General features: G+C 40.6%; 3 protein-coding genes across 4 annotated transcripts; 1 reads left to right on the top strand and 2 right to left on the bottom strand.

The window, feature by feature from the left end:
* Nucleotides 1-1,677: 1,677 nt before the first annotated feature.
* Nucleotides 1,678-3,054, bottom strand: LOC4345964 (uncharacterized). The gene is made up of 2 exons (XM_015793377.3): nucleotides 2,948-3,054; nucleotides 1,678-2,399 (listed from the first exon to the last, which is right to left on the bottom strand). Exons 1-2 carry the CDS (start codon nucleotides 2,960-2,962, stop codon nucleotides 1,941-1,943), a joined length of 474 nt encoding a protein of 157 aa, XP_015648863.1. The 5' UTR covers nucleotides 2,963-3,054; the 3' UTR covers nucleotides 1,678-1,940.
* Nucleotides 3,055-13,010: 9,956 nt separating this feature from the next.
* Nucleotides 13,011-15,507, top strand: LOC107276284 (uncharacterized). Its single transcript, XM_015795574.3, has 5 exons — nucleotides 13,011-13,481; nucleotides 14,181-14,286; nucleotides 14,390-14,471; nucleotides 14,688-14,745; nucleotides 14,845-15,507. The coding sequence occupies exons 1-5, from the start codon at nucleotides 13,155-13,157 to the stop codon at nucleotides 14,989-14,991; spliced, it is 720 nt and encodes a 239-aa protein (XP_015651060.1). The 5' UTR covers nucleotides 13,011-13,154; the 3' UTR covers nucleotides 14,992-15,507.
* On the bottom strand, nucleotides 15,253-19,698 carry LOC4345963 (uncharacterized). Of its 2 annotated transcripts, none has more exons than XM_015795572.3 (6): nucleotides 18,943-19,698; nucleotides 17,938-18,049; nucleotides 17,676-17,847; nucleotides 17,397-17,593; nucleotides 16,041-16,175; nucleotides 15,253-15,730 (listed from the first exon to the last, which is right to left on the bottom strand). In XM_015795572.3, exons 1-5 carry the CDS (start codon nucleotides 19,548-19,550, stop codon nucleotides 16,044-16,046), a joined length of 1,221 nt encoding a protein of 406 aa, XP_015651058.1. In that variant the 5' UTR covers nucleotides 19,551-19,698; the 3' UTR covers nucleotides 15,253-15,730; nucleotides 16,041-16,043. The 2 variants fall into 2 exon arrangements, with proteins under 2 accessions (XP_015651058.1, XP_015651059.1); XM_015795573.3 differs by having other exon boundaries at nucleotides 17,397-17,590.
* Nucleotides 19,699-21,595: the final 1,897 nt, after the last annotated feature.

The raw sequence follows: 21,595 nt of genomic DNA, 5'->3' as shown, positions 1-21,595 counted from the left end.
TTTCCAATTAAGATCAAATATCACTTTTGCCATATTAGTTGAAACATAGCATTATTTAATATAGTTAGAATATCAACAGTCCTAGGAGTCTATGCTTACTACTTTAGACACTGTGAAAGAACTGCGGGGCTATTCAGATTGTTGCCATTTTCAACCATACAATTTTTTTTTTGGTAAAGTTATAAAAAAAGGTGTCTACGTGTAGTTTATTGCTGAATTTAGTAAATACATAAGAAATACTACCAAAATTTTCGTAAATAGGCCATGCATTGCAGACGCATAATTGATCCTTCAGCACCCCTACAAAAAGATCCTACAGCCTTCCATTACATGATTTACACCATTATCTTCATCTTCTCCAACTGCCATCACAGGAGAATTTAAAAAAAAATTGTGTAAGACCATAATATAGAAATAGCACATCATGTAATGTGGCAATTCGAAATTTTAGCAATTGACAACTGCTTGTGGATAACGCCAAAGAGAGGTAAACTATAACAACTGAAATTAAGCATTATCTAATATAGTTTGCATGGAAGACCATACAAACTACTTGCAGCAATTTTCTGAAGTTTAACCATGGTCAAAACAATCTTTCCGAAATTAAGCAATCATGCTCCTATTCCCCCATGCATTTATATGGTGACATTAGTATACACAAAATGCCATTAACTTTAATCTACAGTACTTTGAGGAACTTATGCAACTAAACAAATAGCCTTTTGCAATGCCACAAACAAAAACTGTTTTTTTTTCTTCTAAAAATAGCATATAAGTTAGTTGTAAATGATCATTCTCCATCATGCATGATTAATATATATTCACAATAACACTTAAGACAAGAAAATAATTTACTGAGAAAAATATTATATTCACATCACCAGAATGAATATTTATTATAGGGGAAATTGGTTCTATAACACTGAAAGTTCCCGACATCAGATATATGCACCGAAAGATTCTAATTCACTTTAATAGCATCAAAAGTTAACCTCCGTTCTTCACAGTAGCACTCCAGCCAACTTTTTGTTAAGTTTGAATATGTTCACATCACTAGGATAAATATGTTGTCAACTTTCAGTATTCTTAAACATGTTGAACATGACATGAAGTACTGAAGTTAATATTAGGATCTGTTTGCAACAATCTATTTATTGTTGTACATACATAGAAAAAACAGTCAACTGAAAAATGCTTTGCACATTACTACTACATCCTCCAAACAAACTCGTAATGTGTTCAATTAATTATATGCCTGCTACATAAATTCCACTCGAATTAGATTTGCACTGCTTAAAATTTGCAATGGCAGTACCATCTGCGGGCCAATTATACATGAGAAAAACAAAAGCTCTCCACCAAGTAGTTCACTCACACATACTTCTATGGATAAGGATCCGGTGCAGTCATAGTAGTGACTACTTATATGTGTTTATCTGTACTGCATCAAGCATTGTGATTATTAAAAGCTCATCCCCATATAGATAGCCAAATGGGCCGCCGGCCCAACCCGGCCCAGGCATGATCAGGCATGGCCTGAGATCAGTCGGGCCGGCACAGCAGACACACCGTGCTCCTTTTTTAGAATAAGTCTATTTTAGCTCCCTCAATACCGTGTCTTATATGTCTCGTATCATGAGTTCGTGACATCAAAAATGAAAAAAAAAAGAGAAAATCTTAACAAAAAAAAAGATACGGAAAATTATTACTAGCATTTTTAACGATGAAACCACAACACAGACCGAGAACATACACGGGCACGAGCTCCAGGGCCAGTGATGACCTGCCACGTCAGCACCTACTGACACTGGGCCCGGTAGCCAACCTGACACATTTTTATTGGAGCCCAATTCATTACACAACACACACGTACGCCGCCGCCGCCGCCGCCGCCGCCGGCAGCCATCAGCTTCATCTCCGGCTCGCCATCTCTCGCCAGCTCACTCGGTGGCCTCGACGGCAGCCACCTCGGGTGCGGCCGGTGGCGCCGCCTCAGCCTCCTCCGCCACCTCGACGGGCGCCGCAGCAGCTTCTTCGACGGGAGCGGCCGCCGCCTCTGCCTCTGCCTCTGGCTCCGGTTCTTTCGCCTCACCTGCCTCGGCCTCGGCGATCGCCGCCGGCGGCGCCGTCTCCGCCTCCGGCTCGGCCTCCTCGGCGGCTGCAGGCTCTGCCTCTTTGGCCTCTGCCTCGGCCTCAGCCACAGTCTCCGCCGGAGCAGCCGCAGCCTGATCATCTGCCGGCTTTGTCTCTTCGACCTGCGCAGCCGCAGCCGCAGCGGCGGCGGCGGTGGCTTCTTCTTCCTCAACGGCGGCGACGACCGGCTCCTGGTCCTGGACAGCCTCCACCACGGCCGGAGCCTCCTCCGCCGCCAGACTAGGCGCGGCGGCGACTGCTTGGACCTGCAGCATTTGAGCAGGTATAAGCCAGCTATAAACACATTTCGAGAAGATAGAAGATCAGTGGACTATAGTGGACTATAGATTTATAGCCAGCTGTAGCACAAACTCCAAGATACATGTGTGTTGTGATATGTATAGCCAAATATGAATTGTGTAGTAGTATATGTTTATAGGTAACTATTACTCCCTCCGTCCTATAATGTTACAACCTAGGATGGGTCTCAGGACTATGAATCTGGACATGCCTCATAGTCGTAGGATGGCATGTCCAGATTCGTAGTCTTAGGATGGGTCTCATCCAATCTTAGGTTGCAACATTATGGGACGGATGGAGTACATAAATTGGTTACTAAATTGACTCAAATGATTTGGAGTCGGTAGTTGGTTTTACTATTAAACTTGCTCTTAAGCAAAGCAACCATGCATGCATTCATCTCATCATCAGCACAACAAAATCACGAGATCGATTTCGATCGAATCGAAATGCAAACCTCGTCTTGTCACAGGATGAATGAATATGAATGAATGATCAGTAGCTAGCTACTTGCCTCGACGGTGGCCATTGGTGATGAACTGATGATGATGACAAGCGATGCGAGCAGTGGAAGCTAGTGCTCACTGCGTCACTGTGACTGATCGATGAGATCTCGTGTGTGAAGCGATGTGTTGAGGTGGAGGGGCTATTTATAGAGGGGTTTCGAGGCCAAAATGGTCCCAACTAATTCAATTATTTTCGAGATGAACTACTGCGATTAATTAAAAGCAATTAATCCAGCTTTAATTTGTGGCCCTGCGTGACCGGATCAAAAATACTGCTCCCATTCACTAATCAAAAACTGATCGGCCTTTTTGCTAGCTAGGCCTGTTTGACACAGCTCAGGCCAACTTAAGCTTCATTTCTTCTGAAGCTAAAGTACGATTAAAACGTTTCAGCTCCACATAAAAAGAAAGCGGAATAAGCTGGCATGCTCTTATAAAATGATCTAGAGAAGTAAAGCTCTATATCTAACTTTTGAAGTTAAATTTACGAGTTAGAGCATGATTAAACGAGTCTCTAATCTATGCTGGGAATCTTGGAGAACAAAGCTGTACATACACTCCTACAAGCTCACATTGATTACATGATGCACTACTATTTTACATTGGATCCAAAAATTGATTAGTCTTGTTTATTTTTTTCCTATGGAAATTGATTTATTTGCATAGTTAAAGAACAAAGAGGCATAAATGGGGTGAAGAAAAAGCCAAGATCAAGCTGGACATGGCCATGAGGGGAAGCAGAGCTTTTGAGTTGTAAGGATTGGGTCATCGTGCTCATGACAGTGCAATGCATGCAGCCACGCACCGCCCTGACCTGACCACTTGTTTGTTCCTGCATCTGCATGCACGTTCTATAGTGCCAGCCCTTGTATCCTAGCCTCTTAATTTGCCAGCTACACTTTGGTTTTCGATTTCTCCAGCACTACACAAAAAAAAGTAACCGTCTATATCCTGACATACATGGTACATTATTTATGAAATTTAGGGTATCTCTGGGATTTCAAACGTCTGAAAATTTGGAAGTTTTCAATCATCTAAAGCTGTACTACCTCCGTCCCAAAATAATTGTAATTCTATGTTGTTTAGTATATATTTCTAATGTATGCAGGGTGTAATTTTATTTCTTTCTAACTGTAGTTTTGTTATTACATATGACTTTACTTTGTTGTTATCAGTTTGAATAATTTTTTCATGTAACTTTGTAAATTTACTTCATGTGTGTGTGTGTGTTGAAGTATATCCAACATCTACCAATTGATCTTTAATTATGGCATTACTCAAATCATTTTCTTTTGTGCGCACGATCGAGAGATCAGGGAGATCGATCTTCATCACTCGATCGACACTAGCGTGAAGACATTGCAACTTGAGCCGATCGAAGAATGTGCGCTCGAATTCAGATCTGTGATTTGAATTGAAACGGGTGCAAACGCCTAGAGCTACGCATCAGCCATAGCTAGTTTATTCGAGCTTGTGATGTGTTTGGAAATTAGCTCATCTTTTTCATCCCCAAAATGATGAGGTTAGTGTATGTGCTAATCTACTGAGCTTATTATTCCCTAGCTAGCTTTTGGATGCATGTGCCCCAGCTTCTTCTTCTTAATTATCTAGTGTCATATTACTGATTTACAGCAATATAATGGTTGGGATTTGAGTTAGAAACAAAGAAATAATCCATGGACAGATTTTGTTGAGTGGATTATACTGATGATCGAGAAGTTGACATCAGAGGCCAAGAATTGTTCCAGGATGCAATAATGATATGTAAAGTAGCTTAGGATAGGAGTGTTATACGTTGCAGCTAGCAACATATAACTACTCCGTAATACGGCTGAAGAATTGGTTGACTGTAAATTAAAATGTTGGATATAAGAGAAAAAACTCTGATATTAAAATTTATTAATTAAGAGAAGGTTGAGGCTTGAACTCGAGTCGGCTAGCCCACAATTTATACTACGGTGCTAGCTAGCCGGAAGACCAGGGCCTTTCTCGCGACTAGCTTAATTAGATGAGATTATTGGCCATTTGGACTGTATCAATCACACTAATTATATATTCTTGTGATTTATTCAATATTGATCGATTGATGAGTTGTTTTTCATGTCATTGGATGGAAGTTCATTAATTTGGGATGATTAGCCCTAATTTGCCATGAAAATATGAAATACTACAGGTAGAGCGTTTTACAGCGAGGGTTGGGGGGTGAAGTGGTCGCATGTGTCATGTGGGAGGCTCCGTTGGCAACAATAATAATTACGGCATATGGAGCTGAGATCTTCTTCATTCCTCTGCTTTGAATATACTACTACGGCACTGAAACTTTCTTGCACCTTTTCCCAAAAGCAGCTGCATGGATGGATGGATCCGGGTGCCTTTGTAAAAGATGGGGAAATTTTATCATACAACATTGACACATTGTATGAATGATATTGATCGCCGCCAGTTCATCAGATTGATCGAACCATGCTGGAGGAGCTTTTCATAACTACACCCTTTTTTTTTCTAAGTCTTCGGTTTTCCCATACGGTCTAAATGTTAAGATTTTAAGAATTTGTAATTGTAGAATTTAGAAAATAAATAAGAAGCTAAAAAGTAGAAAAAAATTGTAGGTTTTTTATATTTTTACGAGCTGATTTCTCATTAGTTTCTTCTCGGAATTTCGAGCTCTTCAAACAAAACCATGGTAGAAAAGAGCTGAATTGTTTTAAGCGAAATTCTGACGATGCATTTTGGTTTGATTTTCATTCATTATAACTACAAATGCAGTTTGGAATCGAATTTTAATTTTTGGTTGGAGAAGAAAGTCAGGAGAATTATAGAGCTATAGTATCTATCTACATCATCGATCTTGAAGATGAACGTGGTTGGACAACTTTTTGTAATGAATTTGTAAGCTCTAAAAGCATAGACTAGTACGTATGAGGAGAGGCCAAAGGACGATAGCGAAATAGAGAAAATGAGAAAAAAGCGTTGTTTGGGAGAGTCCAAATTAAACCAAACGTCCAACGTGCAGAGTAGGATAGGTTGACAGAATTGGTACAAATTCGCTGGTGATGGATATGGCCGGTGATCAGCGTTGGCCCCACGGCCACGTACACGCCTACTGCCTCGCTTGATCTACCGTGGCAAGTACTCTGTTGTATCAATTGTTCTGTGAGCAATCGTGTTGTTGGAGCTGAAAACATTCATGTTGTAGTTTGAGTTAGAATGCTGGTGATTTTAGTTTAAATTGGGTTAACGTTTATTTAAAATTTGCCTTGTCTATCATTTTCAAAAAAGAAACAGGAAATAGAAAACAAAATAAACAAATCCTCAAGGGCTTAAATTTATTATACAAGTAGCAATGGATGAGGTTCAGGGCCGGCCCTGAGGCAGTGCGGACGGTGCGACCACACTGGGCCTTCAAAAATTAGAGACCTCCAAAATATGTATATTACGATATCAGGTCTGATAGACTTAGAGGAAAGACAAGACTAATCGGTGATCGAGCATATCGTGACTGCTTGATTGTACTTTAAACTTGTTAGTGTGAAATTCGTTAATGACAAATTAGATTTTAAATATTATCTTGTATTTTTATGGTGAATGGGGGCCTTCTTTTTTTTTGCACCGGGCCACAAAAGTCAAGGCCGGCCCTGATGAGGTTGGCTATGATGTTTCAGCCTACCAGTTACGCGATCAACCAATTGTAGCAGCTACATGTTTAATGCGTCAGCTATATTTGCCTAGTGATAACTAGTTCATCCATGCATGAATATCTCTATTATTTTAAAAGCATAGTCATTCTCCCTCCATCCCCTCCCCCACCATGCGCAGCGAGCTTGCACGCGTGAAGTAACATATGTACGTAACCACCGGATCCACTGTTTTATTTTACAATCACACTTACAGTCTATTTTTATTTATGGTTCTATCCTATTATAACGTAAGAGCATGTAGTGTTTAAGAAAGGGTGAAGCTATTTTTTCTAACTCCACAACTCCAGCTTCATATCAGATTGGAAGCCTTCGGCCTTAGCTAGATATTATGCTACAAATAATTGAATTTTTCATCTTCAAAACAGCACAAAACAAGCATTTTTTAAAATCATTTTGAAGCATCGTTTTATTTTGGTAGGGCAACACATGTGGCCATGGAATGGCAGGCCACAGAGATCAAAGGAGGCAGATTATTGGAGCCAAACGGCAACCCAACTCTGACGTGGCAACAGAGCTAGGGCGGTGGAAGGGCCCCACATGCGTCCTCACAATGAACAGTCCTTTGCACGGAGTACTATGGTGCCAACATGGCATGTCGCAGTAGGCGTGTATCCAGCTCATTTTGTATGCTAGATAAACCATAAACCACTTTAGTATCGGTAGTCAAGTCACGTTCCTAACATGAAAATCTACTTTCGAATGTTTTATCTGTCAAGCTAGCTTGAGTTGTATTCTATCCGTCCCATAATATAAGAAATTTTAAGTTTCCGTCCCATAATATAAGAAATTTTAAGTTTTTATTTATACTGTTTAACCACTCGTCTTATTTAAAAAATCTGTGCAAATATAAAAAAAATAAAAGTTGTGCTTAAAATACTTGGGATAATAAAGTAAATCAAAAAAATTCTAAAATTTTTTAAATAAAACGAGTGGTCAAACAATACAAGTAAAAACTCAAAATCCCTTATATTATGAGACGGAGGGAGTAAGTTGTAACATAATCCAACTGGGCGTTCGTTTGAGCGTAAAGGTTTTGATTTTTTTGCTAGTAATACGAGATGAATCATTAACTCATAACTAATTAACAATTAATTATTAAATATTTTGAAAAGTGATTTAATTTAAATAAAATCACTTTGAAAAACTTCTATATAGAAAGATTTTGAAGTAGCTTGGCGTGAACTAAACTTCATAATATATAATTTGCATGTTATTAAACTCTATAAATTTCTATAAATGATATCAAAGATAGAAATATTTAACTTAAAAGGAAACTGGAGTAACAAATAACTTAAAACAAGAGAGTATGATAGTATTTTTAAGACAAATCTCCCCCGTGTCATTTCTTTCTTTTTAAGCCTAGCTAGCATTTGATAGAATATCGACGAATAAAGCTTCAAAAGTTTGAATCAAATATTTCTCAATAGAGGTGTGTAATTGTTCCAGGCTTCGGGACAGTCTGGACGAGACTTCAATTTCCTACCGGATAAGTCTATTTTACCTCCCTCTATCTTGATCCTGATTAAGTCGCATCCCTCAAAAACAAATTGTATAACACATATCCCATCTTTAAAAACCAGTGCAAATAGACTCCTTCGACGATTTGGAAAGCAGTTTCTCCTGACGTGGTAGGTTACCCATGGTTAACTCGCTGAATCAGCAAGTGGGTCCCACATGTCAGTGACTTCCACCTTATCCCATCTTCTTCCTCACCTCTCCATCTCTCTTTCTTTCCTTTCTTACTCCTCTCCCACCTTCCATTAGTAACAAAGGCTGGGCGGCAGCGACGGTACCAATCTTTGTAGCTCGTAGGGGAGTAGCTTGCCAGTCGGCTGCGCGCGGAAGGAGGAGCTCATCGACCAAGTACACAAGCGGGGAGGACCTGGCCTGTCGGGCACGCACAGGGGAGGTTTCACTAGCCGCAACTTGCGCAGGGAGGAGCTTGTTGGCCGGTCGCGCTAGGAGGGAGGACTTGCTGGCTGGCAGCATGTGAGGGGAGGAGACGTCGGCCGGCCGTGCGCGGATGGGGGGAAGCTCGTTGTGTCCTCCACCACCTTAACGGGGGCGGTCAAAAAACCAATCCGCGGCACCACCACTGTGTCCGCTAACTCCCTTCAGTGTCGAGGCCTCGTTGCCACCGAGCGTCGCCTCCTCGTGCGAGTCAACTCGCCAAGACGACCATCGTCGCTTCTGCATGAGTAAACTCAGCCAGTGTGTGGTGGTTGTGGATGTGTTTGGCGGCGGCTTCCTCTCTCTCCCTCAAAGGCCTCTCAACGACGACGATATTTACCAATTGGGGCACCTCTGGGTGTGGCGGTTTCTGGGGCACGGACCTAGGACCGACGATTGGGGTGCAGGAAGGCGCTCCTAGGGACACAAGCGGCACCCAAGCGGTGGAGATCGAGCACGAGTTGCAACGACAACCTCCACGGCAGGAAGGTGCCGTGGCCTTGGGCGTCACGGCGGCAGTCCTGGTTAAGCATGTCGGAAAGAGTGGTGGTGGTCAGGGACGCCGAGGGTGCCATGTAGGCAAGAGGAGAAGGGGAACGATGCGCGCACAGTGTAGTAGCATGGGGGTGGGGGTAGACATCACATGGGCGGAGATGAAACCGATAGGGCCCACCACATATGTTTATCCATATCTCACTGACATGTGAGCCCCACCTGCAAAAACTACTTCCAAACCACCAGAGTCTATTTGCACTGGTTTTTAAAGATGGGGGATACATTATACCCGGTTTTGTGGCAAGTGACACAACTCAATCTAGAGTAAAAGATGAGGAAGGCAAAATAGGCATATTCCTTTGCTATCCTGTCCAAGCACCAATAGTGCGGTACTGGGCTGCAACTTACGGTACTGGGTGTTGGTTCGAATCAGGGGTTGAGACCAGCTTTTTAGTGGCTATTCAATAAACATAGTTTATTTGATTTTTCAAGAAACTATTCAATAAAAAAATACATATACAGCTTAATATAGTTTAATAGTTTAGGAAGTGTGCTCATGAAAAAACGAGGCAATAGTCATCCCGAGAAGCTGAAGAGCACATCAAATTCCAATAAACTTCTACAGAAGTTTCAGGCATTTCGAAATTTTTAGACTGGCAATAATAATGTACGAGGCGGCGCCGAGTTTGAATTGCACCCGCTACTTGTGCATGTCGACACCGTTCTTGTTGTACAGTGCTAAATCTTCATTGTTTTTAAACTCGAAACATTTTTTTCCCTTTTCTTTTTCTCTATTTTCTGAGACCTATTTCAGTATTTTGGAAAATTTTTGGCAAGTTCAGTAGTGGGCTATTGGCCAGCAGTGCAAGTGTGTAGTCCCTCCATCTCATAGAAAATCAATTTATTACTGGATATGACACATCCTAATACTATAAATTTAGATAATATTTATTCAGATTCATTGTACTAAAATATATCGTATTCAGTTGTAGGTTTGTTTTTCGGGGAGGGAGTACAACGCTAAAGCTACTGCACTCACACCTAGAAAATAAGAAAAAAAAAGATGCGCCCTTTTGTCCCTACAGCTTCACTCACCAATAATTTACAGCATCTTGATTCTTGCAGTGTGACCCAGCCACCGCCAAAAAAAGAAAACAGAAGAAGGACGACCTTCTCATGGAAGATTTACCCAGGCTATTAATCTGAAGAGGATTGTTTCAAATTAGAACGATATATATTACTTTCATAAAATTCTATAAGCTCTTGGAGTCGCTTAAAGCGATTGATGGCTCAGATAATTTCCATTATCGTTTGTACACTGTCAATCAAAGGAATTCGGTGGCCTGGGGATCAAAAATCTTCAGATGCAAAATGATGCATTACTACTCAAGCGCCTTTTCAGCCTCTACCGGGTAAACTCCTGGTCCAATTGGCTCTGGTCAGAAGCAAATTCGAATTCAAAATCTCTCGTCGAACTCGGCAAGCTTGGACCTCACTGGCATTCTATATCTAGGCTGTGTTTAGATCCAAAGTTTGGATCCAAATTTCAGTCCTTTTCCATCACATCAACCTGTCATACACACATAACTTTTCAGTCACATCATCTCTAATTTCAACTAAAATTTAAACTTTGCGCTGAACTAAACACAGCCAGATATCTAAGCTCATTCCCCAGCTGGAAATCCTAACGAGGGCGCAGGACAACAATGGACTTCGCACATCCTTTTGGAATGACTGCTGGCTCCCAGACAAATGCTTCCGTCTACAGTACCCTGCTCTCTTCTCGCACTATCTGTTCCAAGCGGCGTCGGTTTCCTGAAGATCCATCTGTTCTACTCTGGCGCCAAGACTTTCCACAGCCGCTTCACAGGAGCTATCCCAGCTTACAATGACATTGCAAGGTACTCCCTCCGTTTCGAAATGTTTGACACCCTTGACTTTTTATCACATGTTTGACCATTCGTCTTATTCAAAAACTTTTGTGAAATATGTAAAATTATATGCCTACATAAAAATATATTTAGCAATGAATTAAATGATAGGAAAAGAATTAATAATTACTTAAATTTTTAGAATAAGACGAATGGTCAAACATGTGGTAAAAAGTCAACGGCGTCAAACCTTTCGAAACGGAGGGAGTATTTCCCTCTCTGAGGAGGAGGACCTCAGATTCTCGACGCTTTCACAGCAAGGTGATCTCACTGCCAGGGGGATATACCATGCCCTATTGCCTCCGTCAGAAATGGATCCAGTTCACACCTTCATCTGGAAGAATGCTTCACCGCCAAAGGTTCAATTCTTTGCATGGTTGCTCTCAAAGGATCGATTGCCAACTGCCAAAAACCTTTTTACAAAAACAATCCTGCAGTCACCTCTACTTCCTCCGTCCCAAAAAAAAAAGACAAACCCTGGTTTCCGTGCTCAACGTTTGACCGTTCGTCTTATTTGAAAATTATGAAAAATATTAAAAAGACAAGTCACGCATAAAATATTAATCATGTTTTATCATCTAACAACAATGAAAATACGAATTATAAAAAAATTTCATATAAGACGGACAGTCAAAGTTGGACACGAAAACATAGGGTTTGACTTTTTTTTTTTGGACGGAGGGAGTATGTGCCATCTACTAGACAGGGGACGAAACGTCGAATCATCTCTTCTTCATGTGCCCCTTCGCATCAGCTTTTTGGACGACAATCGGAGTTATACCCAATGTGGCCGAAGTGAGTAACATTCATCTTTTAGCCCGGCCACCAAACATACCTTCAAAACACTACAAGACCTTCTATCTACTCTGCTTATGGTTATGGCGTCTCTGGAATCACCGACACGATGTCGTCTTCCGCGACCTTCAGCCGTCAGTCCAACGGCTGATCCTGCGCTGCAAAGAAGAATTATCACTCTGGGCAGAGCATCTTAAAGTTAACGACAGATTAGAGGCTGATGCTTGGTGTAGTATTTTTTTCAAATAGTCTGTCTTCTCTACATCCATAATAGCTAGCCCTAGGGCTAATGCATGTACCCCCCATGTAATCTAAACAATGCTTTTTCAATGGAAGATTCAGGTGGGAACCTCTCCCCTCCAGTGACAATTAAAAAAAAATACTATTTCACTCTATATGTTGTGTTGAGGTATTGTAAAAAAAAAAAAACTAAACTATTTCACTCTATATGTTGTGTTGAGGCATTGTAAAGTACTACTTCCTCCATTCCACAATGTAAGTTTTTCTAGCATTACCCAAATTCATAAAAATGTTAATGAATCTAGACACATATACATTAATCAATGGATGAATCTAAGTAAGACAAAAAAAAATCTTATAATATAAAACGGATGGAGTATAAAGAAGGAAAAGTATATTTAGGTCATCGGGGAATAACTATATCTCATCAGTGCCTTTTAGTGATATAAAAAAGATAAATGGTAAAAACAATTCAGGCTCCATAATAGGGTAAAATAATTCACATTAAGGTTGTGTACCTCATCGTACCGAAAATGGAACAGTTCATTAGTCCGTGATTAATTCAGTATTAGCTAATATTTTTGAAAAGTGGATAAATATAATTTTCTAAAAGCAAATTTCGTATAGAAAAAAATTTTGGCAAAAAAACACATTGTTTAGCAGTTTGAAAAGCGTACACACGGAAAACGAGGTGAGCGAGTTGGGAATCAAAGAAAAGAACGAAGCCATCTGAATAGCACTATGCACTAACCAGTGATGACAATAAACATTGTCATGTGCCATGTTAAACCTGGAGATGAAGCTTTCTGAAGCATATTTTCAGCTATAGCCATGAAATGGCATGTAGCATTTGTAGGGCAATGGACCTCAAGCCAAGTTTGGAAGAGCATCCCTGCCTTGCCAACCTCGCAACCTCTTCTACTGCGGGCATCTCCTTCAATCGCATTCCATTCCATTCCATTCCATCCGATCCTTTGCTTTCTTCGCCGGAATAGTCCACGGATCGAATTCCAAACCCGCGAGGAATTCGATCATATATCTAGCTAGCTACCCCTCGAACCGATCAACCTCGCGATCCCCAAGAAAATCCAAACATCCGAGACGCCATGGATGCAGCTCTTCTCTCGGCTTCGACGACAGCGCCATGTCGTCATCTTCGTCTTCTTCTTCTCCCATCGGCGGCGCCGCCGCGTGCCGGGACACGGAGCAGCAAGAGCGCGGCGGCGGCGGGGGTGAGGGGGCGAGTGCGCGTGAATTCCCTGTTCGGCGACGGCGGCGGCGGAGATGACGGGTTCCGGGCGGTGAGGAGGCTGGTGAAGCTCAACTCCGCCGTGCAGAACAGGAGCGTCAGGGAGTTGCTCGAGCTCGCCGGCGACGAGTGCCTCTACTTCTTCGGTAGAATCTCCTCCATTGACGTTTCACAAGTGAGCAAGGTACAAATTAACTACTCCCTCCGTCCCGTAAAAACCGAATCAGAACTGGACGTGACACATCCTAGGACAGAGATATGTCCATATTCGTTGTATTAAAATATGTCACATCTAGTACTAAATTGGTTTTTATACATATATATGGAACCAATGCTATATTTTTTTTTCTTCAAAACAAAAGGAATCAATATTCAACTCTAGAAAAAAAAATGGGGTTCTTTTTAGGTGAGTGATTGCTCTGTTTCGAAATTAGAAAAATAAATGTGGTTCTTAAGAGGTAGTATACCAATTATTTTAGAATGAACTTTAGTACTTTTTTATATCTAAGAAGTACTCCCTCCGTTTCACAATGTAAGTCATTTTAGCATTTTCCACATTCATATTGATGTTAATGATAACATCAATATGAATGTGGAAAATGCTAAAATAAATTACATTGTGAAACGGAGGGAGTACCAAATTTAACAGTTTAAAACTATGATATCTCCCTCTATCTCCTTTAGGACCGTAAAATCACACTGTCAAGAAATTGATTTAGCTGTCTCTATTGTTCAAATTTTAACCAAAATTTTCAAAAGTTCTCAATTAATCAGTTTAATAAAGAACAATATGGTTAGATTTATAGAAGATATGAGGTAGCATCCAACGAGTTTGGAGCAAGTAAAGGGCAGCATTTTTTTACACATTTCCTGCTTTTAACAGAACATGTTTCTGCTCCTCCACGCAATGATGCTTAGGCACCACGTATCGTTCGTGCTCAAGCCGACTGAAAACGAAGGCTTCGACCTAGGCGTCAAATGGTCTCTAGGTTTGTTCAGAAATAACCTCACCTGAATTGGCTTTTGTTACTGCATTACAAATTAGTTTCAGAAAGAAAAAATTACTGCATTTAACTGCGTTTTGCCTTGCAGAATGGAAGGGCAAGAAGCTGCCTTGGGACCTAGACTGCAACATCACCACCAATCACGTCTACAGGGGCATGCTGCTCATTAAGTAAACTAATTTCAGATTATTATTTTTCAGTCTGATTAAATTGAACCTTGGGTCAACTTGTTACTATTTGGCTTACCCAGTAGTATAAACCATGATTAGCAATTTAGCAATATACATGTGAACATTTTTACATTAGTTAACAATGTTGGATTTACGGCAGAAAAAAAAAAGAGGTGAAGAAACTGATAGGATTGTATTCTTGTTTTGTTGTTGCAGTGAAGTGAACAAGGTTTATGTGCCACTACTTCAGAGGATTCTTGAGATAATTCACCAGGCAAGCATTTACAGTGCAGAAACATGCTAGCATTCAATAAAACTTTCTTGACCAAAATCCAAACACCTTAAAATTTTAACCTTTTTTTAACCGCTGCAGAATTTGGATGCGGTAATTTTGACATTGGCGAATAAGCTTCTGCCAGAAGGTACTCTTGATGAGAGTAACAGGAGGACAATAGTCGCATGTGCCATCATTGGTCTGGTGGTCATGGTAGTTTTCTACAATATGTTCAAGAACTTGTAGGTCTATTGGGACAGCAATAACACTTCATAAATCATAAGCATGGTCTACTGTGTAGAGCTACAAGAACATGTTGTAAATAATCAGCAGCAGATGTAGAACTGGTGGCAGGTGAAGCGACAACAGATTCTGAAACACCACAGCACTATGCAAGAACACTTCAACTGATGCGTATAAGCAAAGGCTGAAAGAGTGCCTGTCTGATGATGGTTAGGAGCAACAACCATTCATTAATACGATGAACAGGAGCAAATGATTAATGTGTTGATGACAATCTAAAACTGTAAATTTAAATTAAGCATCACCGACAACATAATACAGGGAGAGCACAGGTGTCCTTTTAACAAGAGCACTAACAATGTAAGAGGCTTTCAAGCAACAAAGGTGAAAGCAACTACTTACCATAGAACGCACCTATGCTTGCTGATTTTTACATCAAGCAAAGTTCATCAGCTTTAACTTTGCTTCGGTGCTGCTTTCTACTCAGTATTTAACAAGCTAGAAATTCAAGATAGCCTACCACATGTGACTCTTCCAAGAAGACTCAAGACTACATAATATGCAACAACTATCATTCTTTTTCCTTGCTACTGTGAAGAGATTAGCCTACAGCCTTTTTCTCATAAGTAAATCAGTTTGATGGATACAAAGCATAGAATAAACACTTTCAGCATTTTCTGTTGTTTCATCAGCGCCTACTACCAGGGTGTTAGACCAACTAGAGTCCAGTAAGACGATTCATCTGCAAAACAAAACAAAACACCATCAACTTCTGCCTTAACATATAAGATATGCAAGATAACACCTTGCTATAGATGAAATAGATTGAGTAGTTTCCAGCACCTAAGAGCCATTATAATAAAATTAAGGTGCGAACTCGGTGCAAGGAACAAACAGGGAAGGAGCAGATCCAGTTACTTTAAAAAATTCTGATATTGTTCAACATCTTCCTATACTAACTAGGAGTTGCAAGCAGGGATGGATGTCATCTAGCAAACACTAACCAGTGCAAGTCTCAATACATGATGTTGTTCTGAAAGGAAATAACTAACCAGTTAGAGCTTGTTAGGTTGCTTGAAAAGGTGTTGTGACAGCAACTCCGAAACACTCACGGCAGTTAGACTTTCACATCCAAAGAGTTGTTTAAGTTTTGAGTCGCACAATATCATGGTGGGATTTGCTGGATCCTGCAACAAAATCAAGCAAGATAGATATAAGACTGAATCCGCAGTAGTTTAATTGAACTAGAACAGCAAGATACAAGGATCTCTTGTGTGCTTTACAGAGAACATTGAAAATGGCTTCAGTGAGGAAGAGAAGTCACAAATATAAGCAAAAGCAATTTATACATTATAGTTTATGTTAATGAAATCCTGGATGGATAATATAAAATCTCTTGCTAACCAGATGACTGAAAAATCCAACCTATAAATGCCTAGCAGCAACCTCTTGTCTTCATCTAGCTATGCCAACAGGCAGATTTTCAATAACTACCATACTGGGCCATCTCCATGAACAGCAAAACAAACTAATATGGAGAAACTAGAAGTGGCGAATTCTTTTGCATGATGGATAAAATAGACCACAAACTAAGAGCAGCCAATACGTATACTCAGATTTTGCTTATGCTATGATTTATCATTCATTACCTTCTTAGGTGGCAAACCACTAGTATTTAGCTATGAATGGGACACTAAAGTAAGGAGGAAAGTGACTTAAATGGGACATGCTTTGCTTATGCTTCACTCCTGTCAAAGGTCAAAAGATATAATAAACCAACTTGCACACAGAAGCAACTTGCGAAATCCTCGCAAATGGCTACACTGGATTTTATATAAGGTATGATAATCTATACAAAATTATATTGACCACCATGTACCAGTTCTGAGTTCAAAAATGAAAAGCACATGGGAATATACACCCAACAACTTATATCCGATACAACCACCATATGCATCTAGTTGTTCAACCACCAACAACCATTCTACCAACCAACAAACAAAAGAAAAACTAAAAGAGAGAATAGAAAGTGAGAGATCTGCCAAGAAAATCAAAATAGACCAAGAAGGGCATCCAGTATACAAAATTCAGTTCATGAAACAGATCAGAAAAATCTACAGGCATATAACAGCATTGATACGAAATTAAAGAGCACTATTATCCTTATCTTAGCACTTACATTTGTTCCCTAGTAAGTAGTTCTTAGTTCTAACTACCTCACATCAACTTGATATGCTTTGATCCTAAAACACAATTTAGGTACTCGTTTATAACTGAAATATGCATTGCCTGTTGTAGTTCTCCATGCTTGGACATTTGAAATGACCACAAGTTTATTATAGCACAACAAATTCAAATGAGATGATGAGAACTATGTAATACACAAAAGTTTGGTAATAATCACTAACCTCTAAATTATTGCTTTTGATGTGGTCCCAAACACGCTTAACAGCCTCAGACGAGGGCATCTCTTTCTCTCCAGTCCCAAAAAAGCTCGCAAGAGCATCAGACAAGATAATTGGAAGCTGGTTAACATCAGTTTCAGCAGGAGAAATGGGTTCGCTGTCGACAGGCTTCAACTTCTTTGAATCTCGATTTGAATCTTCTGCAAGAATTTTGAGCACTTATTCCACAAACAAAAGCTTGATTATTTTGCAGAACATAGCTGGAGAGTGAAGAAGACCTACTTTTTGCCTCAAGTGGTCTAATATGCTTAGCTAAAAGCTTGTTCATCTTGAACATATCAGTGCTATCTGTCTCAAAGACTAGACGCAGCTCATCATTGCAGATAATCTTTCTCTTATTGTTTGGGTCCTGCAAGTTGTTCCTGCGAATGTATGCCCAAAGCTGCTTAACGATCTGCAGTTGAGTCACAACGTCAGGGTTTCATACATGATGTAATAGTTAATACAAGATAATTCACTAGAGAGGTGAGCCAGCAGAACAAACCTCAGTTCTAGCCATGGTTGGTTCACCAACAATAGCTTGCAGCTCAGGAGAAACACCACAGACTTTGTTTAGCCCACCTGGACCACCTCTTCTCTTTACTCCAGTACTTGCACTGGTTCGTAAACACGACCAAGGAAAAAAAAAAGGTTCAATGAATAGACCGAGCAGTAAAATATGCTAGCATTTAGCAAGATAAGGGCACATTTATCTCTCTCATAGTCTGTACACCGGATTTCATATCAGGAACATTCTTCCATAAAGACACACTGATGCTTCTTGGACATTATGTCTGAACAAGCACATGCCAAATAGCAAATCTAAGAGAAGTTCCTTTTTTGAAAGTCAATCTAAATGAAGTAAACACAAATAATATGATTTGGAAGTTAATCAAGTGGAGTAAACAAACATGATAAATATGATCTGGAGGTTAAATTCCAGTTTCCAGATGAAATAATATGGAAAATCCATTTGTTTAGCACAATGAACTTTATCGTTACGATTCTTAGTTTCTAGGCCAAAGGAGGTTGCTTGCATGGCAATCATTTTGAGGAGAATGACGGGATCCATTATTGCCCCCCAACAAGTTCAGAGGCATTAATTATGCTGGTATGGTTGACATCCCTACGGCAGTATTCAAAGATTTTCTCAAGTACACTAGAAGTGATTCCACAAGCGTCCGTGGACATTAAAGATGTAGTACAAGCAGGCAAACCAATTGAATCGCTCGGAAACCAGTTCCTTCCAGATTACCCCACCCCCACTAAATCATCGTGATAAATATCTCGATCCACAGTAGTAATAAAGATTAAACTCATCAAGAACTTTGTGAGCGTTAAAGAGAAAAAAAAAACTAGTAGTAGCGTTTTTAGTCTTGACCTAACCTCAATGCGCCAACCAAATCTGAAAAATCGGAGCGAGAACCTAAAAGAACATCTAATCCAAGCCCTAACTCGAAGCGAAGGTATGGGAAATCGAAGAGGAAAAACAAAGCGTGGGAGGCACCACCTCTCTTTCTTCGATGCCGCCGCGGGGCGCGGGCTCTCCACAGCCGTGGGCGGCGCAGCGGCCACCCCCGCCGCCGCCGCCGCCATCTGCTGCTGCTGCTGCTGCTGCTGCTGCTGCTGGTGATGATGCATCTGGACGAGCCTCTGCAGATGCGCCCCTTCGTCCTGCGGGAACGGCTGCCCGTACCTGTACCCCGCCGCCGCCGCCGCGACGCCGTACGCCGACGGTGGCGCCGCCGCGGCCCCCGCGCCGCCGCGGTGCTGGTACTGCTGCGACGCCGTCAGGAACGTCTGCAGCTGCTGCTGCTGCTGCTGCTGGGAGAAGAAGTGGCCAGCAGCGGCGGCGGAGGCGGAGGCGGAGGCGGAGGCGGAGGGGGAGGGAGCGGAGGAGGTGAAGGGGGCCCCCTGCGGCGGGGGGGAGAAGAGGGCGAGGAGGATGTCGCGGATGAGGGGGGCCTTGGGGGTGAGGTCGAGGCCGAGCTGGGGGCCGAGCTGGCGCGCCACGGACTCCGCCGATATGCCCCCCGCCGCCGCCACGGCGCCCGGGACGGCCGCCGCCTGGCGCACGAACGACTCCACGTACCGGGCCAGCTCCTGGTCGGACAACATCGGTGACCCCTCCTCGTCGGCGGCGGCGGCGGAGGCGGCGGGGTTATTTTGAAATGGGGATCGCGGAGGGGGTTGGTTTTTTTGGGTGGGTGGTTTTGTGGTTTTCTCCGGTGGGAGCTCAGGTGGGGATGGATGGATGAGGCCGTGTGAGAGAGAGAGAGGGGGGAAGGGTTGTTTTGATGGTTAGCCCCTCGTTTTATTGTGGTCTTACGTCTGTACCCCTGACTTTCCAAGTACTCCCTGCTTACCGGTTTATGCGGGCTTATATTTTCGCTTATACTTATACTTATCAGGTAAAATTTAAATTTTTAACCTTAAATTTGAAGCTGATTTTAAGGTTTTTCATCGAAGTTTATTTTTTAGCCTTTTAGATCGCTAAGAACACGTATATAAAAGTTTTATTTACAAATTAGTTTTTATTTGCATATATACCGTTTCGCTTATACTTAAAATCAGCCAAACAATGGCTCTGATGGAGTAGGGGGGAAAAGTTATGGACTCATCAATTACCCAAAAGTATTTATAAGTCGTAACGGTTTAGTAATGAATAAAAAAAATTATATGTAAAAAATTTATATATTTTTTATCATAAAAGCTAATATAAAAAAAATAAGTTGAAAGTATTTACTTTCAACTTAAAGTTTTAAAACTATTTTAATGTTCTAAAATTCAAATTTTGATTTTGGCTTATTCTTTTCGGGTAACCTATGGGATGGTTAGACAAACAATAGTTTTGACCTTCAGTGTTGGTGGTTTCAAAGTGTTGGATTTTGTAGGTTATTCTCTGCCCACCTAGCTATTGTTACAAGGGGGTTAGTTACAGTTGTTTATTAAATTGAACTAAGGTAAAATGAGAACTACACAATTAGTTGGTTGCTAGTTATGAGGTTATGTTTTACGCATGATAAAGAAGCCATGTAAAGTGGTGAAGCATACAATAAATAGTGTGAGGGAATATAGAAATAATGAGGAATGAGTCGTTTATATTGGTAGTATCTCCTGCTTTAACAGCCTATTCATTGGATCTTGATCCATGGTTTTACTGGAAATGATCGAAAATTATCATGTCCTATATTTGGAGATAGTAGTTGTGCTCAGTGGCGAATCTACCATGGGGCGGCAGGGTCTCGAGCCTCCGACCCCTCACTACCAACGTTTTAACCATGGAAGTCTCTATTTAAGTCCCGCTAAAATTTTCTGTCATACATCTATTAAAAAGGTTATATAATTTTGTATAGTTTATTCAACCTTTCCTTTCTGGATCTTCACCTGGTTGTTCTATATACAATGTGCTGCTTCGTACTATAGTTAATAACTTCAATTGAAGACTCAACATCTCAAATTGATTCACTAAACAAATCCTAGGATATCCTCTCTTCCAGTACCGATTGCATTGATAAGTTAATATCAAAGATAATGCCGTTTAGCATTAATTCCTTGAAGCAGCTAAATTCATCACAATAGCATGTTACCTTACCTAGCGTAGAAAGTGGATACTCGTTGATACGGTGGTCTTGTTAATTAAATTTCTCACTTTGGCAAAAAAAAATCCATACAAAAATGAATATGAACACCAATAATTTGAGGACCTGGCTTTTTTGAAGCCTAATTAGTCCTGCTAACAGAAAAACCACCTTTGATTCCCTATTTGCTAGAAATTTAACCACCGAGAAAGATTTTGTACATAACTAATCGAGCTAACCGATATTTCATAATATTTTTATCGACCCATACATAAAAACCGATATACATCTGACAATCAAAACTTACATGTACACATCGCCAACCATCTCAAGGAGATATCACTTCCTCCCTCCATTTCAAATATATATATATATATATATATATATATATATATATATATATATATATATATATATATATATATATATATATATATATATATATATATATATATATATATATATATATATATATATATATATATATATATATATATATATATATATATATATATATATACCTGCGTGTTTTTAATACGAATTTGGGCCAAATTAATTTTGAAAAACACGTGAAAAACGCTG

Source organism: Oryza sativa, chromosome 8 (assembly GCF_034140825.1).
Source record: "Oryza sativa Japonica Group chromosome 8, ASM3414082v1".
NCBI lineage: Eukaryota > Viridiplantae > Streptophyta > Magnoliopsida > Poales > Poaceae > Oryza > Oryza sativa.
The sequence above is the reverse complement of the archived record's forward strand: the minus strand, read 5'-3'. Positions and strand labels throughout refer to the sequence as shown.

Excerpts from the sequence above, each read along its gene's own strand:
- LOC107276284 (XM_015795574.3), top strand. The coding sequence starts at position 13,155 with ATGGATGCAGCTCTTCTCTCGGCTTCGACGACAGCGCCATGTCGTCAT. Across the intron at positions 14,472-14,687 it reads AGGGGCATGCTGCTCATTAA|TGAAGTGAACAAGGTTTATG; the intron begins GTAAACTAATTT and ends TTGTTGTTGCAG. Across the intron at positions 14,746-14,844 it reads TTCTTGAGATAATTCACCAG|AATTTGGATGCGGTAATTTT; the intron begins GCAAGCATTTAC and ends TAACCGCTGCAG.
- LOC4345963 (XM_015795572.3), bottom strand. The coding sequence starts at position 19,550 with ATGTTGTCCGACCAGGAGCTGGCCCGGTACGTGGAGTCGTTCGTGCGC. Across the intron at positions 18,050-18,942 it reads GCGGCATCGAAGAAAGAGAG|TGCAAGTACTGGAGTAAAGA; the intron begins GTGGTGCCTCCC and ends TTTACGAACCAG. Across the intron at positions 16,176-17,396 it reads TCAAAAGCAATAATTTAGAG|GATCCAGCAAATCCCACCAT; the intron begins GTTAGTGATTAT and ends ATTTTGTTGCAG.